General features: G+C 44.5%; 1 protein-coding gene across 1 annotated transcript; it reads left to right on the top strand.

The window, feature by feature from the left end:
• The first annotated feature begins 1,361 nt into the window (after positions 1-1,361).
• Positions 1,362-12,412, top strand: LOC143974130 (uncharacterized). Its single transcript, XM_077475244.1, has 5 exons — positions 1,362-1,446; positions 4,996-5,156; positions 8,724-8,845; positions 11,145-11,303; positions 12,055-12,412. Exons 3-5 carry the CDS (start codon positions 8,734-8,736, stop codon positions 12,309-12,311), a joined length of 528 nt encoding a protein of 175 aa, XP_077331370.1. The 5' UTR covers positions 1,362-1,446; positions 4,996-5,156; positions 8,724-8,733; the 3' UTR covers positions 12,312-12,412.
• The last annotated feature ends 3,685 nt before the right edge of the window (positions 12,413-16,097 follow it).

Below are 16,097 nucleotides of genomic sequence, written 5' to 3'. Positions count from 1 at the left end.
AATTGCTGTCAATACCTACTGCAGGACACAAATCCATTATGGTTTTATGGCAGGAGGCAGCCTTCTATTCAGCCTTGCACAGTTGTACAGGCTCCAATGTAAATGTTTACTCTTATTTGATTGCAAAATGTGACCTTCTCACAGTGTGCATAAGAAGCAGCAGCAAGTCAGGTAGAGTCCTTCTCATTTCCTGGTTGGAAGACTTGGAGCATCATCCAACCCTTTCCTGCTCAGCCTGACTGGCCCGCCTCTTTCATTCATTGGATTTCAGTTGTTTCAATCACAAAGGCTCAATGATAGATGTGGGTGTTACCTATGGTGGCAATCATGCAAATATAACCTGCCTAGGAACCCACACCGACACCTGCCCATCAAGGCATTTTCATATTTGCATAATTCCTCCCAAGAGCCAGCCCACTTAGACTCCTTTCACACTGAAGCGCTACGGCGCTAAAAATATCGCCTGCAAAGCCCTGAGGGCTTTCACACTGGAGCGGTGCGCTGGCAGGATGCAAAAAAAGTCCTGCTAGCAGCATCTTTGGAGTGGTGAAGGAGCAGTGTATACACCGCTCCTGCCCTTTGAAATAAATGGGGCAGCACGGCTATGCTGCAGCAGCACTTTGCGGTGGTTTTAACCTTTTTGCGGCTGTTTTTTAACCCTTTGCGGCCACTAGGGGGGTAAAAGCACCCCACTAGCGGCCGAATAGCTCCGCAAAATTGACGGTAAAGCACTGCTAAAAATAGCGGCGCTTTACCACCAACGCACCCACTGCCCCAGTGTGAAAGGTTCCTAAGAGGAGTGCTGGGGCAGGGTGTGGTGATGTTTTCAGAAAGCTATATACAGCACCCTGCTTGCTCCACCCACCAGCAATGATCTCCCTGCATTGCACAGAAAAGAACAGAAGCCCAGTGATGATATTGCTGGGATTAAAATGTCATGAAAATGGAAATTGTTCAAAATAATTTTTTTAGCACGTTGATGAGGTGCAAGGGAGGAACCAGGGAAGGCAAGATATTAGCAGATTAAACTTCAGCTTTAAAGATGAATTCCATGTATGGATATTTTATGCATAGTTACTTTGGTCCAGCTTGGGTCAATGTAACTATGTATATACCATAAATGGCCGATGCCCCTTGAAGCTGGCAAAGCATTCCCTCATTGAGAGAGCCTAACATCACCGCCCTGCCTCTACACCTTGTCCAGTCAGAGAGTTTTGTATTCATTCAGATGTCACTTCCCCGCACTCTACCTTGTCCAATCAGAGAAAACGTTGCATTTATTCAGAGAATGTAAAGCATTCTCTGAATGGCACCTGTGCTGAGCTGCTGACCTTCTGGGTTAAGAATGCAACAGGGCAGCTGCTTTTGCAGGAGCAAGTAGAACCCAGTAGAGCAAGTAGAGATCATTGGAGTAGCAGTGTCTCAGCTTCCAGAGGCACCAACCAGGTATGTCATATACATAGTATAATATTGGGGGTTATTTCGCTTCAGTGTAGTTTACCAGTAAGCCGAGTATACGCCAGATATGCAGTTTAAGGGCTTTTTTGGCCCATGTTTATTGTAGTAAAAGAAAAAAACAGTCCATCCAGGATTCCCACTCAGGTGTTTCAACTTCAAAGCAATAATGAAATAACAAATGGAAAATACCGAGCCATCTGGCTCTTTGGTCATGATCAGCACTGTTCAGACGTTGACCTCGGTCCTCTTGACCCTGTAACTGTGTCCCTGTTTGGTACCCACACCTCTGGTGACACTCTCTCTTACAGCTTCCTGGCTGCTTCAGCCCACCGGCTTGGGCCCTCCGTCTGCTCTGTCAGACTGTCCTGTGCCAACAGACACACTTTTCCCTTGCACACCTAGACTCCTCGGGAGTGTGGAGCCCAGAACCTGGTCCTGGCTCTGCTATAAGCCCAGCCATAAGCCACCTGTACAATCAACAAGCCAGACTCCTGGTTGTTCCCAAAATCCGGTCCCAGGATTGTAGATTCCATCCCACCCAGATCGCTATGAAATCTCCAGTCTCCAGGTCCCCAACTGGATTTTACCAACCACAGAGGAAACTGATAAAACAGTTTCCACCAAATTAAATAATCCTCCTGGAGCCTCTCAACCTGACTGTTTGAGAATCCTGGGCGACAATCACTAGGACAGGGATCCATACTGTCACGATAGTTACATTAATCCAAGCTGGACCAATGTAACTTAGCGTTGCACTAATGCCGGTATGGGTGCCGACACTAAGCATTTGCGCGAGTGCGCTGTAAAACCGAGGGGTAGATCTGAAATGAGTGGAAGCTCTGCTGATTTTATTATACAATCATGTGCAAGCTAAAATGCTGTTTTTTTTATTTCCCTTGCATGTCCCCCTCAAATCTACACCAACTGCACTTCCAAGTGCACTTTGCACTTGTAGTTTGCACTTGTAGTGCAAAGTGGATTTGTCTTTCGGAAATAACCCCCATTGTGTAACTAATGTGATGTCTCTGCAAGTGAAATCGGTGTGGTTTTCCCATTCATTTTCATGCATATATGGTGTAAGCGAGCCCTAAAAAAACTGTGACATGACACTAAAAATAGGTATCAGTAAATGGTATCTGCGAGTACTTGAGAAAAAGTATCGGTCTTAAAAACTGATACATTCCTAATAACTTATAATGTATAAAATATCCATACCTGGAATTCATCTTTTAAAGGGTTTCTAAAGGAATTTTTTTTTCATTTAAAATAATAAAAACATCTTATACTTATTTGCCATTGCACAGAGCGGCCCAGAACCTCCCCTTCTGGGGTCCCCCGCCGACGTTCTCCGGTCCTCCTCTTTTGTGTCTGCCAGCATAGCAAACTACTTGCTATGGGGGCAGACATGTGGACTTGATCCTGAACCATGCTGTGTGTATCCATAGACACACACAGCATGGCTCGGCCCTGCCCCCTGCTTCCTCCTCACAGCATTTGATTGCCAGCAGCAGAACCAACTGCTGCCTCAGTCCATGTGAGTGAAGGGAGAGGGGAGAGAAGAGATGCAGCTATGCACAGTGCTGGATGGATTGAGGACTCAAAGTAAGTATTTAAAGGAGTAAGGTAGGTGGGGAAGCACAGCACGTTGTAAAATGTTTCATACCTTAATGCAGGGAATACATTAAAGTGCGGCAGAGAGTGGGTTTAAAGTTATTTGGGTTTTGACTAAACTTCCACTCTAACTACTCCCCGCCTGCTATATAGACAAATGACGGCGGAAGGGGGTGCTCTGTCCTGGGATGACGTTGCTCCAGTCTCACTGTGCTTGCGAGCCCATGGGGGTGCACAGCACTACGATCCCAGGCACGCTGTGTCACTGAAACACGCCACGCACCCGATCTCCTTAAAGAGCCAATGACGTGGCTCTTTACCCATGTGATCAGCTGTGTCCAATCACAGCTGGTCACATGTAAGGAAATAACAGTTATCGGCTCTCCTCACCTCACACTGACAGTGTGAGGAGAGGAGAGCCAATAAGCAACATTTCCTCACAGAGGAGACCTGTACAGATAATCAGGACACTGATCATAAGTGCCCTGATTCTCAGTGCAGCCCAAACAATGCCCAGCAGTGATGCGAGTCTGTGCCCATTAGTGATGCCAATCTGTGCCCATAAGTGAGGCCAATCTGTGCCCATCAGTGATGCAAGTCAGTGCTGCCTTTCAGTGCCTGCTCATCAGTAGTGCCCATCAGAGCTGCCTATCATTGCCCATCAGTGCCCATTAGTATCACCTATCACTGCTCATCATTGCTACCTATCAGTGCTGCATATTAGTGCCTCCTGATCAATGCCATCCCATCAGTGCAGCCTATCGGTGCCACCTCATCAGTGCCCGTCAGTACAGCCCCACGCCCTAGGGCGTGGCCATACAACGTGCGCTTTCTACATAGACGGCAGCGGCCGGCGGTATCTTAACAAAGCGATTTGTGATCATTGTTATGTGAGTAGATCTCTTTCTAATAAATTAACTGTCAATACATACTACACCATGGATGTGTCTTTTCCTCATTATACGTAACGTGGACATAATACCAGCGGAAAAGCAGGCATCTCCCAGGACAACATCAAGCCAATGCCAGAGAGCAGCACAGTGGCTCATACTGTGGAGGCTGATCCACCCCAATATTGGTAAGATTTCTGGTGAGGGTAATCACATTACTATTCACTGAGAAGCGCACCGGGAGACGCTCTTGTTTTTCTGAAGAAAACCGTCATTTTTGTGCACCATCCACTTTTGTTTACTTTTAAGTGCGTGACTTTCACTTATTGTCATTTCTGATTTCACCATCACCTTTTAAACAGCACACTGTGTTTATTAATTTTATTATTATGTTCATTAATTTTATTCAGAAGTATGTTGCTTGGTTGGCTCAAATATTAATTTAAGCACTATATGCATGATATTTATAGTGACCTAGGCACTCAGAGCAGCACTTTAGGTGCATTTTTCTTTCGTATAGATAGAAGGTTGAACACACACAACATATTTAGTTTCACCAAGTATTTTTTGGTATTTTTTGGTGTTTCACTATTATCAGATTATTATTTGTCAGCACGCTGACAAATCTTTCACTTATGTGTTTTTCACTAATAATTTAAAGGTATAGCGCTAGATCTACCCCTCCCTTCCCTCGCTCTCACAGTGAAGCTGAACTAATTCAATATAACAGCACAAGAACAAACATTCTGGGAATTGGAGGGTTGCAGCTTCAGTCTGAGGCTTTTTACACAGGTAGCTGCCATCTCCAGTACACCAACCAATCAGAAATCCTCAGACTGCTTTAAACTGCCAAAGTTAGCAGCTGTAGGCTGTCGCACATTGCTGCATTTTACGCTGCTGATCAGTTTTTACATCAAACACATTTTGATCACTCTGTGTGTGTTGCTGCTTTCCTGTTATTGTGTAAATTATCTCTTTCCAACTTCCATATCCCTCTCATCTCTCCATCTATCCCTCCCTCCCTCTCTCCTCTCAGGATACAGTGACGCCAACAAATGCTTTTTAACACCATCCACAGTTTAATGATGTGAGTGGAAGAGAAGAGAGTGTGAATGCTGACACCAGCTCTGCGCGGAGGAAAATACTACAGTGGCTCATCGCTCCTACAGTCCGCTGCACTCCCTGCATCTCATAGAGGTGGGTACACCTTACTTACTTACAACACTGCTCATATCTGCAAACCTATAGGTGGATTCATGAAAGAGAGACATGCGTCACCTGTAGCTGTGGAAGAACTACAAGTGCCAGCAGGTCCGTCTTGAATTGCAGTTTCTTCCTGATTGACTGCTACTGTTCTAGTTCATGTAACCCTGTAGCGCTGATACATACAGTTTTCTTAGCCAGGTGTACATGGTAATGCACTGCGCAGACATGCCCAGCACCGACCAATAGTGACAGTGCAGGAAAATGCATTTCGGATGATTGGTCCACACCCCTAGAATGATCAGCTAGGGGTGCCAGAAAATATTGCAGAGAGGCCATTATGATCTGATCACTTCCAAGCCAGGTGTGATTGGGGGACCAATCTCTTTTCTACAGCTAGCTCCAGTCCAACATAGCGGACCTCAGGGTCAATTCACTAAAGTATAACAAGTGCCCTTTTTTTATTGTAGTTTGATATTTGATAAATTTTACAATCCATTTTCTTCTTTTTTTACCCCATCACTAAATTTCGCTTTTGCATGGACCAGCTGCATTTACAACATACATGGTATAGTATGGATTATTGAAGTATGTTTGTAAGTAGCATGGATTAAGTATGTAAAATTAAATTTACAAAGGAATTAACACTTCCTTCTAGATGGTGTTAGTCTTGAGGTTCTAGGATGTGTCTATTGAGGAGAGCAGGAAAAGCGGTTATTTCAAAAATTGTCATAAAATGACAATAAATAAACAAGACAAATAACGATTTAATGCATTAAAAGGTATAATAATGATTCTATATCTACAGTATACCAAATTGGTGAAATAAAAATTTTCATGTGTGATAAAATAACAAATACAATTGAAAAGAACTCATGCAACTTAGTAAATAGACCATTTTATTTATTAATTATTGTTAATGTATTACACTTATGTATTACCGTAATTAAATGTGGTAGTTCATTATAAGCAGATCTGACTGTGATCTTGAGGGTGGTTTTAGCACACCATAAGGGCTTGCATGGATCTGTATGTATATGCCTGCACCCAACACACACCCATAGTCCTTTGTTGAACCTACTATATCCATAACCTTGTTTGACAGCTGATTATGCCACTGCCATGTTAACAGAGAGCTCAAAGCTGTCTTGCTTGAAGGGGAGATGTCATGTAAGTAGAGACTCGTAGTTAGAAATAGATGTCACCAAATACTGTAATTATAGGGACTGCAGTTATGTATGGCTTACCTAAAGTGTACCTGTGGCCGGACTATGGACATTAAAGTATTTGTATATTCTTAAAGAAGAATTCCAGGCATGGTATATTTTTACATAGTTACATTGGTCCAGCTTGGACCAATGTAACTATTTATATACCATACCTGGCTGATGCCCGGGAAGCTGGAAATCACCAAAGTAGACACCGTTACTTCAACGATCTTCACTGCTTTTGGGTCCCACACTGATCAGCTAGCCTGATGCATTGTGAATACAGGAGGACGGCTGCCATTTAGAGAATGCTTTGCTTCCTAAATGAATGCAAAGTGTTATTTTATACGACAAGGTGGAGAGCATGATGTTGCCGCCCCTCTGAATAGCGTCCATGCTGAGCGGCTAACTGGCATCAGGCCAGCTGCTCAGCACAGGACCTGGAAGCAAGTGGAGATCACTGGAGTAGTGGTGTCTACTTTGGAGATTTCCAGCTTCTCAGGGCATCAGTCAGGTATGGTATATAAATAATGACATTGGTCCATTGGTACATTGGTTTAACTATTATTATTATACATGAAAATATATACCATGTCTGGAATTCATGTTTAACATACAGTTAATACGCTTTAAAATAAGCCATCATTCACCTCTGTAGCTGCTTGTATTGTAAAGTAATTTATTCTCAAGTATCAAAACAGACTGGTTTCAGTCCCATTATGACAGCATAGGTACATCTTCTGTGTATTTACGTACATCACAGGGCTGGCAGGCTAAGAGTCTACTCACATTGATAGTAATAGAAAAAAAGCTAGGATATTAGTGCATGTGCATAGCTCCCAACTGTCCCTGATTTTGAGGAACTTTCCCTGATTTGGAGCAATGTCCCTCTGTCCTCCTCATTTGTCCCTCATTTTGGTCTGATCTATATAGTTGTATATAAAATGCACTATTTATCTTTCAAAAAGTGTTTCTCAGTGCTAAACCTTTCATTCAATTTCTAAATTGCTGCATTTGTACATTTCAAAAGCAAATATAAAGGAATAGAAGTGGATATATAGCACTTGTGGGTTTAACCAAACTTTTTTTCCCCCCCCATATAATTCTCCTTTAAGGAGGCGTGGCAGGCAGTGTTGCCAACCTACCAGATTGAAATTTACTGACACGACACCCAAAATTTCTTCGCACAGCCAAGTTTTTAATGACATTTCCAAAAATTACTAAATTTGTTTTAAGTGCAAATTTTAGTATTTAGGCTACAAAAAAGTACAATATGCAATTAGCAATGTGATTTAAGTTATATATTAGGGCAAAAAACATATTTCTTATTTTATTTTCATTATAGTAAGTAAGTGGCTCAGGGACAGGACTCGAGAGGGCAAGAAATTAGAATAGGAAGGCACACACACACACGAAGTTGACTCTCACAGTGACAATGACAGAAGTGTGCAGCAGCATAGATGATGCTGACTTCTCACCGGCACAAGATGTCCCCCTCCTGAGTCACAGTGACAGTCTTTCTCCAAGCCAGGTGGTCCCTTTAGTCCACTCCAGTCTAACAGCCCTGACAGTCCCACTCCTGACCTGCACTGCTCCTTTCCTGCAGACTCACACACAAGGCTCTGGCTGCTCTGCTTGGCTCCCTTGCACCATGACATCACACAACATGCTCAGGCACCGCCTCCACCAGAGCTGTCCGAACACATTGTAGCAGGCACTTGGATGGTGTCGGCCGGCTCTGGACCGGACCGAACATCACAGCCATATTTTTTACTGGCAATTTTTTCCTTTTACTGGCAGGAGAAAATTGCCTGTTTTTTACTGGCTGCCAGTAAAAATACTGACGGTTGGCAACACTGGTGGCAGGGGATGTGTCCTATGCCTACATACTTTTGGTAATAGGTGGCCTCAAAAAGTTGGGAGGTATGTATGTGTTGTGAACTTTTAAGATGATTTTCTCCACAATGCAAAAGCTACAGAGACAAAAAAGTTTTATTTTACAATGCTTTTACTGCTTATTCTGAAATATACAGTATGAATATGTATGTATAGTCTGGACATAGGTTCACTTTCAAGTAGTTGTAAAGATATCCATTAAGAATAATGTAATTTGAGTGCATGCGTACATGTAGACTTCCATCATTACACAGTCCAGTGTGCATGAAAAAAATGTTTGTGCACAAACTATGTTGAATATTGTCTTCATGTCAAATTATTTCAGGCAGATGTTTTCTTGAATCATGCTTGAATGTGCATGCAAAGTTGAGCAAATTTAGTGAATCAGGCTGAAAGACTGAATATTATCATTGCAGATACATCAGAATACTGTATTTTCATATATTTTTTCCTGCAGTTGTCAGAAGATGAGTGAAAGTGAAGCCACCAGCCCCAAGACTTTAGTGAGAAATTCCGAACGTCTTCCTGCTACAAAAAAATCAGCAAAACTTCACTTTGGGGAAAACATAATAGAGCAAGGTACAGTACTGATTTGTCAGAATGGATCAGAATTTGGGCAAACCAGCAGCACAGTGCTAGCACAAGGGGCAACAGAGCAAATACAAGGTCTGTTATCAACATACCTTGACATGGAATAGTGTGAATGAGTCCTTTAAGGCATGCCAAAGTGGCATGTTAGAACACTGCTTGAAAGGACACTGAAAGTGACATTGTGCTCTACCCATGAATGCAAAGCAACAGGTTTACTTTAACACAGCCATCAGCATATACATGCCTTTTTTTTTTACTGCCCTGCAACTCAATTCATTCACTGGTAGCAAAAACAAGTCCTGTGTAAGCTAACAGTCATGGCTTACAGAAGGCTATAAAGCACTAATTGACCCAATGTGGTCACACTGAGTGAGTCATATGCTCATCCACATCTGGAAGTAGTGAGTATTTACTTTGGCTCCTAGTCCTGAGCAGAGTGGCTGGGGAGTGGGGGAAATGTGCTGTGCTGACTGAGCCCTCCATAGGAGAATACTATTCAATGGCCTTTCAGTGCATTGGGCAACTGGCATCACATCCAAGATGGCAGCACCCAAAAGCACTCAAGATTTTGATGTCTACACAAAGGAGGCTTATATAGGTTAATAACGTGAATAAAATATGTTAAATGCCCAAATAATCTTACAGGAATCATAATGGAAGATTTTTGTTAAAAAGGAACAATCTGGCAGCAGGGTGAATTCAAGAGCTACCCCTGCTTGGTAAATCAGCCTATTATCTTTCTGTCCTTTGCGTTAGTGTACTAAATGTCGTTGTTTTTTTGTTGTAAAATCTTTGGGATTACCAATCTATTCCAGTGGCGGCTCTTCCATTAGGGGCCTCCGAGCACCACCCCCTCTTTCCACGGCCGCCCTTCCCTATTCATGCTCTATCCATCGCCGCCAGCCCCTATTCATGCGTCTGGCCCCTTTCAGGACGCCAGGCTCCTGAATTACAGTGACGAGGGTGTTTTTTTGAAGCACCTGATTATAGTCAGAGGTTCTAATAAGCTTCAAAATAAAGTGGGCTCATGCTCATGCTTCGCGCTACAAGCCCACCCAGGTGTTACAACAGCGAATAAATATTCACTGTTGCAACACTGATCCTTCTCTCAGCCATTTGGGAAGCGGATCTGATACTCGGCACCTGATTGGCTGAAAGGACTGCCTAGGAGGAGTAGACGCACGGCGGAAGGGAGAAGGAAAAGACACAGGAGCCGCTACTCGATGCCCACTGCAGCCTGACGTCCGCCGTTCTCCCCGATCCACTTTGAGGTGCTGCGCGGGGGGGGGGGGGGGTGTTTGCCTCCTCCCCAGCAACAAACCACGAGCCTCCACTGATCTGTCCCTTTGTATATGCAAGTTGTTGGCAACTTAGTTTGACCAACATGCTTAATGGTTTAGAGGACTTTAGCTTCTAGCTTCTAGCTGTAAGTTGTTGGCAACTTAGTTTGACCAACATGCTTAAAGGTTTAGAGGGCTTTAGCTTCTAAATAGGCCAGCCAGGTAGTTCTATAACTTCTAAATGCCCTGCTGCTGTGTTGCTTCCCATACGATTTGTAAAGGTTTTTGACTTATTGTTTCTGTATATGGAGTAAACTATTTTCTTACTGAATAGTTACTTACGATTATCTGCTCTGAAGAATGTCTGCACTATGTTAAACAATGGGCAGTATAAGGTGTTACAATTGTATAACTCATCCCAGTTTTTGCAATGTGTGGTCCAGTATGAGTGCATTTACTTTATGTGGTATGGGGGCCCAGAATATAACATGCGGGCGCATATAATATAAAGTATATGTTACACTACAGAAGACAAAGAGTTTGGACATTCTTCAGGAGATGGTCAGAGACTGTGGGTGTACTACAGGAGTGGTTCGGGTTTGGAGTCATGTTGCATGAAATTTTCAGATACTGGAAACATGTTACTTGTGAGTGCTACAGATCACTGCCAGTGGAGCCCCTTTACAAGCCTGTGATCTCACTCCCAGTACTAACTGCTGGGGTCCATGGCTCCACAGCAAGTGCCAAAGAGCCTCAGGTTGGGAACCAGGTAGTTAGAGCCTTCTGTAGCTGGAGAATATAGCTATCAATCTATGTCATACACTTCAGATATTACAGAAAATAATTCACATTAAGGTCTTATTACCCTTAGCCTGCTACCCATGTTTGCCTTTTCTTAAATGAGGTCATGAATATCTCCCTGTTGTCCCAAGTTTAGAATTCTTTGTTTGTGGATAATAATATACGATTTGCTAATCGGTGGTACCAATTTGTGCTTTGTTTCTTAGCGGATATTCAGACAGTAACAGAGCCTCCACTTCAGCAAGGCCACCGAGGAACACAACCTTCCTGCAAGAAACCAAAGTCATCCCATAGGACCTCCAAAAGGAGCCGCTTGCAGAGTCCTCGGCTGTCCGCCAGCCACATAGAGCAGGCTGCTGGAGATGGTGAGTGGCGCATTTTTCTTTATGCCCTCTTTTTTGGAAATCAAAATGAAAGTTAATGGAATCTTACTATATATAATATAGACAGTACATGTGTACATCTGGATGTCAGCAATGTACATATTAACAAGTTTTGCAATTTTCTTGGCTTTTTGTGCTCCTTCTGTATAGTCCCAGTGAGTCAATGCTTCCACTGATTCATTTCAGCAGTCCAGCTCTACTGTGAACCACTTATATACCTGCTGATCATAGTGGTAACGTTCCATAGGCTTTGTATAAACGTACATCAGCTCCTCACTACCTAAGCGGGCGCGCGTGCCCCCTATAACCCCTTAAAGCGCCCGCCGTACAGCTACGGTGATTTGCACAGGGGAGCCATTCTGCCGGTGGGCAGTCGTCAAGCATGTTTTAAGTTTAACTGTCCAAATCCTGTTATCCTACTAAGCTGACACACATTAACTGAAAGTTGATTTAATGCTTTGTGTGAACCATCAACTTTACTAAGTTGATAGATGGTAAATGGAAGCACATAGAGCTTAGGGCAGGTGCCACCAAAGTCATAGGCAGATGAAAGTAGTGGTGGTAGTAGTGTTGTCCTCCTTCCTTACACCTTTACAGCACAGCAGTGATTATCTCTCAAGAATATGGGAATTGCTTTGCAAATTTATGGCGATTCAATATTTTCACCTGTGTATTTAACCGACTGTCTACCTTTTAGTACTGACTATTTAATCTCCTACTCTCTCTCCAACAGTGTCTGATCTTTCGGCCTCCCTGCTTCTTGCATGCCTCTTCTGCCACTTCTCAGACTGCCTCCTTCTCATTCCGGGAACCTGTTGTTCCAGCCTGCGTTGTCTCTGCTCCTTCACCTGCATCCCTGACCTCTATGACCTCTGCTGCTGTACTCCATCTTGCTGTAACAACCTAGACTGTGAGTTTGTGGATCTGTGTCATCATACAACTGAGTGCCTGGAACTTGCTATGGAAGTCTCCGTGATGTGCTATCACTGACTAATCACTAAACTTCCTATCTGCCTCAAGTCCTTAAGGTTTGTCCATTCAGGTTACATTTGAGCCTGTAATAAAATGCAAATAAAAAAAAACATAGCTTATTGCTCTGTCTCATTGATTATCTGCGCCACGCATATTAATATACTGTCTTAAAAGCTGTCAATTCCCAACGAGGCCAAGGGAACATGCAGAGCTAAATTAATTATTTGACTTTAGATCCACTTTAAAATTATTTATTCTATCTCTGACAATGTGACATGGAAGATGTGATGTCTATCAGAAGGCTAAATACACTATATTGTCAAAAGTATTGAAACACCTGTGGCGGCTGGTGCTCTAAATTTTTGGGGAGGGCGCAAACAAACTGAAAAATTCTGAAAAATACTTACAACAAAAACATCAATTGCAGCTTCACTGTGCCTATCAAATTCAGTCACTTTGCCGATCAAATGCAGCCACTGTGCCATCAGTTGCAGCTACTGTGCCCAGCAAATGCAGCCACTGTGCCCATCAAATGCAGCCACTGTGCCCATCAAATACAGCCACTGTGCCCCATCAAATGCAGCCTCACTATGCCCATCATGTGCAGCCACTGTGCCAACCAAATACAGTCACTGTACCCATCATATGCAGTCACTGTGCCCACCAAATGCAGTCACTGTGCTCATCATATGCAGCCACAGTGCCCGACCACCCCCCCACTCGCGAGACTCGCAGCTCTGACAGCACACTTGCCATCCAATACAGCCTCTTTGCCATCAAATGCAGCCCCGGGAACAAACATTGGCAGCCATAGGTTCCCACCAAATACAATCATTGTGCCAATAATGTGAAACCACTGTGCCCACCAAATACAGCCACTGTGCCCATTATGTACAGCCACCGTGCCCACCAAATACAGTCACTGTGCCCATCATATGCAGCCACTGTGCCCACCGACCCCCCCCCCCCACTCCCGGGACTCGCGGCTCTAACAGCACAGTTGCCCCCCCATCCCTGGGCTCTGACAGCGGCACCCCCCCTTGGAGCTTACAGCACCCCATCTGGGGGCTTGCAGCTCTGGCTGCACCCCCAACCCCCTCCCCCCATGTACGTGGCTCCTGGCTCTGACAGACCCCCACTTACCGCCAGGCAGCAGCTCCTCTCCAAGTGCTCCAGAGTGGCCACGACCTCTGCTCCAGCGTGTGTCTCCTCCGCTCCTCTTCCTAAGTGCCAGGCATCAAATAGTGTGGCCTGGTGCTTTGGCCAATCAGGAAACAGGTCTGATGCCCTGCCTCCTGATTGGTGGGGAGGAAGGTTAGTGTGAAAATAGTGAAAATTAATTTGCTATCGACAATTGGGTGGGATCAGGGCATACTCTCGGTGCCCCGAGCCCACCCTATTTTGAAGCCTATTAGAGCCTTTGGCTCCAATCAGGTGCTTCAAAAAGTACCACCCCCTCCCGCCCCTGCCATGGGAATCCATGCGTGCAGCGTCCTGAAAGGGGCCGAGCACATGGATGGGGGGGCGGTGCCCGTGCGCCCACAATTGTGGGCGCATGGGCCACCACTGCTTTAACGGCATCCCAGTCTTAGTCTGTAGGGTTCAATCATTTAGTGGAAGGTCTCTCCTCCACTAAATGATTTGGACCAGTGCACAAAGCAAGGTCTATAAAATCATGGATGAGTGAGTTTGGGGTGGAGGAACTTAACCACTTAAGGACCGCCGCATGTAAATCTACATCGGCACAATGGCACGGACAGGCACAAGCACGTACCGGTACGTGCTTGCCTTCCAGCGGGTGGGGGGTCCGATCAGACCCCCTCCCGCTGGCTGCGGCGGTCCGTTTTGCTTCAGGAGCGATCCGGGATGAGGGGATGGCCGTTGGTTTCTGACCATCCCTTCTCAATCACTCCTGGCGAATGAGAAGCTTCCCCTGCCTGTGTAGTGTAAACACAGGCAGGGAGGAAGTGATGTCACTCTCCTCGGGGCGGTCTTTTTGACCGGACTGCGAGCAGAACACATAGTAAGTGCACTAATTACTACACTGATATGTAGGTACACATAGGCACACAAATCACCCCCCTTCCCAGTCACAGTGTCATTGATTGCAGTGATCATTTATTTACTGATCACTGCATTTAGTGTCAGTTGTGACAGTAAAAAGTATCAGGGAAGTTAGTGTTAGGTCCAGGGTAGCCCCCTACCCCCCTAATAAAGGTTTAACCCCCTGATTGCCCCTAGAGTTAACCCTTTCACCCCCTTTTGCCAGTGTCACTAAGAAATCGTTTTTCTATTTGCTGCATTAGTGTCACTGGTGCCACTAGGTAGCTAGTTATTTTTTTAGGTTCACCGCCAGGTTTTTATAGCATTAGGTACCCCCATATAATACCCAATAAAGGTTTTAACCCCCTGATTGCCCCTAGAGTTAACCCTTTCACCAGCGATTACCGTATAAGTGTCACTGGTGACGCTGGTTAGCCAGTTAGTTACTTAGGTTCCCCGTCAGGTTTTTATATAGCGTCAGGGACCCCCATATACTACCTAATAAAGATTTTAACCCCCCGATTGCCCCTAGTTAACCCTTTCACCAGTGATCACCGTATTAGTGTTACGGGTGACTCTGGTAAGTTAGTTTGCTTTTTATAGCATCAGGGCACCCACCATTTATTACCCAATAAAGGTTTAACCCCCTGATCGCCTGGCGAGTGATATCAATTAGGCTTTAGGGTCAGGGTCTGCGTTGCCCCAGTCAGCGCTAGGTTAGTGCCAGTACCGCTAACACCTACGCGCAAAGCATACACTTCCCGCAGTGGTATAGTATCTGAACAGATCAATATCTGATCTGATCAGATCTATACTAATATCCCAGCAGTTTAGGGTTCCAAAAAAACGCATTGTTAGCGGGATCAGCCCAGATACCTGCTAGCACCTGCATTTTGCCACCCCCACCCCCCCCCCCCCCCCGCCCAGCCCACCCAAGTGCAGTATTGATCAATCAGTGTCACTTACAAAACACTAAACACATAACTGCAGCGTTTGCAGAGTCTGGCCTGATCCCTGCGATCGCTAACAGTTTTTTTTGGTAGCGTTTTATATTTAAATCCTGAAGGCGGTGCTTGGTTTTTGGGGTCCTGTACGCGGCTGGGCTCCCAAAAAGTCCCCCACATGTGGTATCCCCGTACTCAGGAGAAGCAGCAGAATTTATTTTGGGGTGTAATTTCACTTATGCCCATAACATGTGTGAGCAATATATCATTTAGTGACAACTTTGTGCAAAAAAAAAAAAAAAAGCTTGTAACATTCCTGCAACTTGTGCCAAAATATAAAATATTTCATGGACTCAACATGCCTCTCATTAAATAGCTTGGGGTGTCTACTTTCCAAAATGGGGTAATTTGGGGGGGAGGGGGGGTTGTGCTATTTTGGCATTTTCTGGCCTTCGAAACTGTGATAGGTAGTGAGGAGTGAAATCAAAAATTTGCACCCTTAGAAATCCTGAAGGCAGTGATTGGTTTTCGGGGTGCCGTACGCGGCTAGGCTCCCAAAAAGTCCCACATATGTGGTATCCCCGTACTCAGGAGAAGCAGCAAAATATATTTTGGGGCACAATTCCACATACAACTATGGCATGTGTGAGCAATATATCATTTAGTGACAACTTTTTGTAAACTTTTTTTTTATTTTTTTTGTGTCATTATTCAATCACTTGGGACAAAAATAAAAATAAAATATTCAATGGGCTCAACATGCCACTGAGCAATTTTCTTGGGGTGTCTACTTTCCAAAATGGGGTCATTTGGGGTC

Source organism: Lithobates pipiens, unplaced genomic scaffold, assembly GCF_037356315.1.
Source record: "Lithobates pipiens isolate NorthernLeopardFrog02 unplaced genomic scaffold, aLitPip1_a1.2 Scaffold_1, whole genome shotgun sequence".
Lineage (NCBI taxonomy): Eukaryota > Metazoa > Chordata > Amphibia > Anura > Ranidae > Lithobates > Lithobates pipiens.
This window is presented reverse-complemented; position numbering and strand designations above follow the sequence as displayed.

Coding starts and splice junctions, on each gene's coding strand:
- LOC143974130 (XM_077475244.1), top strand. CDS start 8,734: ATGAGTGAAAGTGAAGCCACCAGCCCCAAGACTTTAGTGAGAAATTCC. Junction 8,846..11,144: donor GGAAAACATAATAGAGCAAG/GTACAGTACTGA, acceptor TTTGTTTCTTAG/CGGATATTCAGACAGTAACA. Junction 11,304..12,054: donor AGAGCAGGCTGCTGGAGATG/GTGAGTGGCGCA, acceptor TCTCTCCAACAG/TGTCTGATCTTTCGGCCTCC.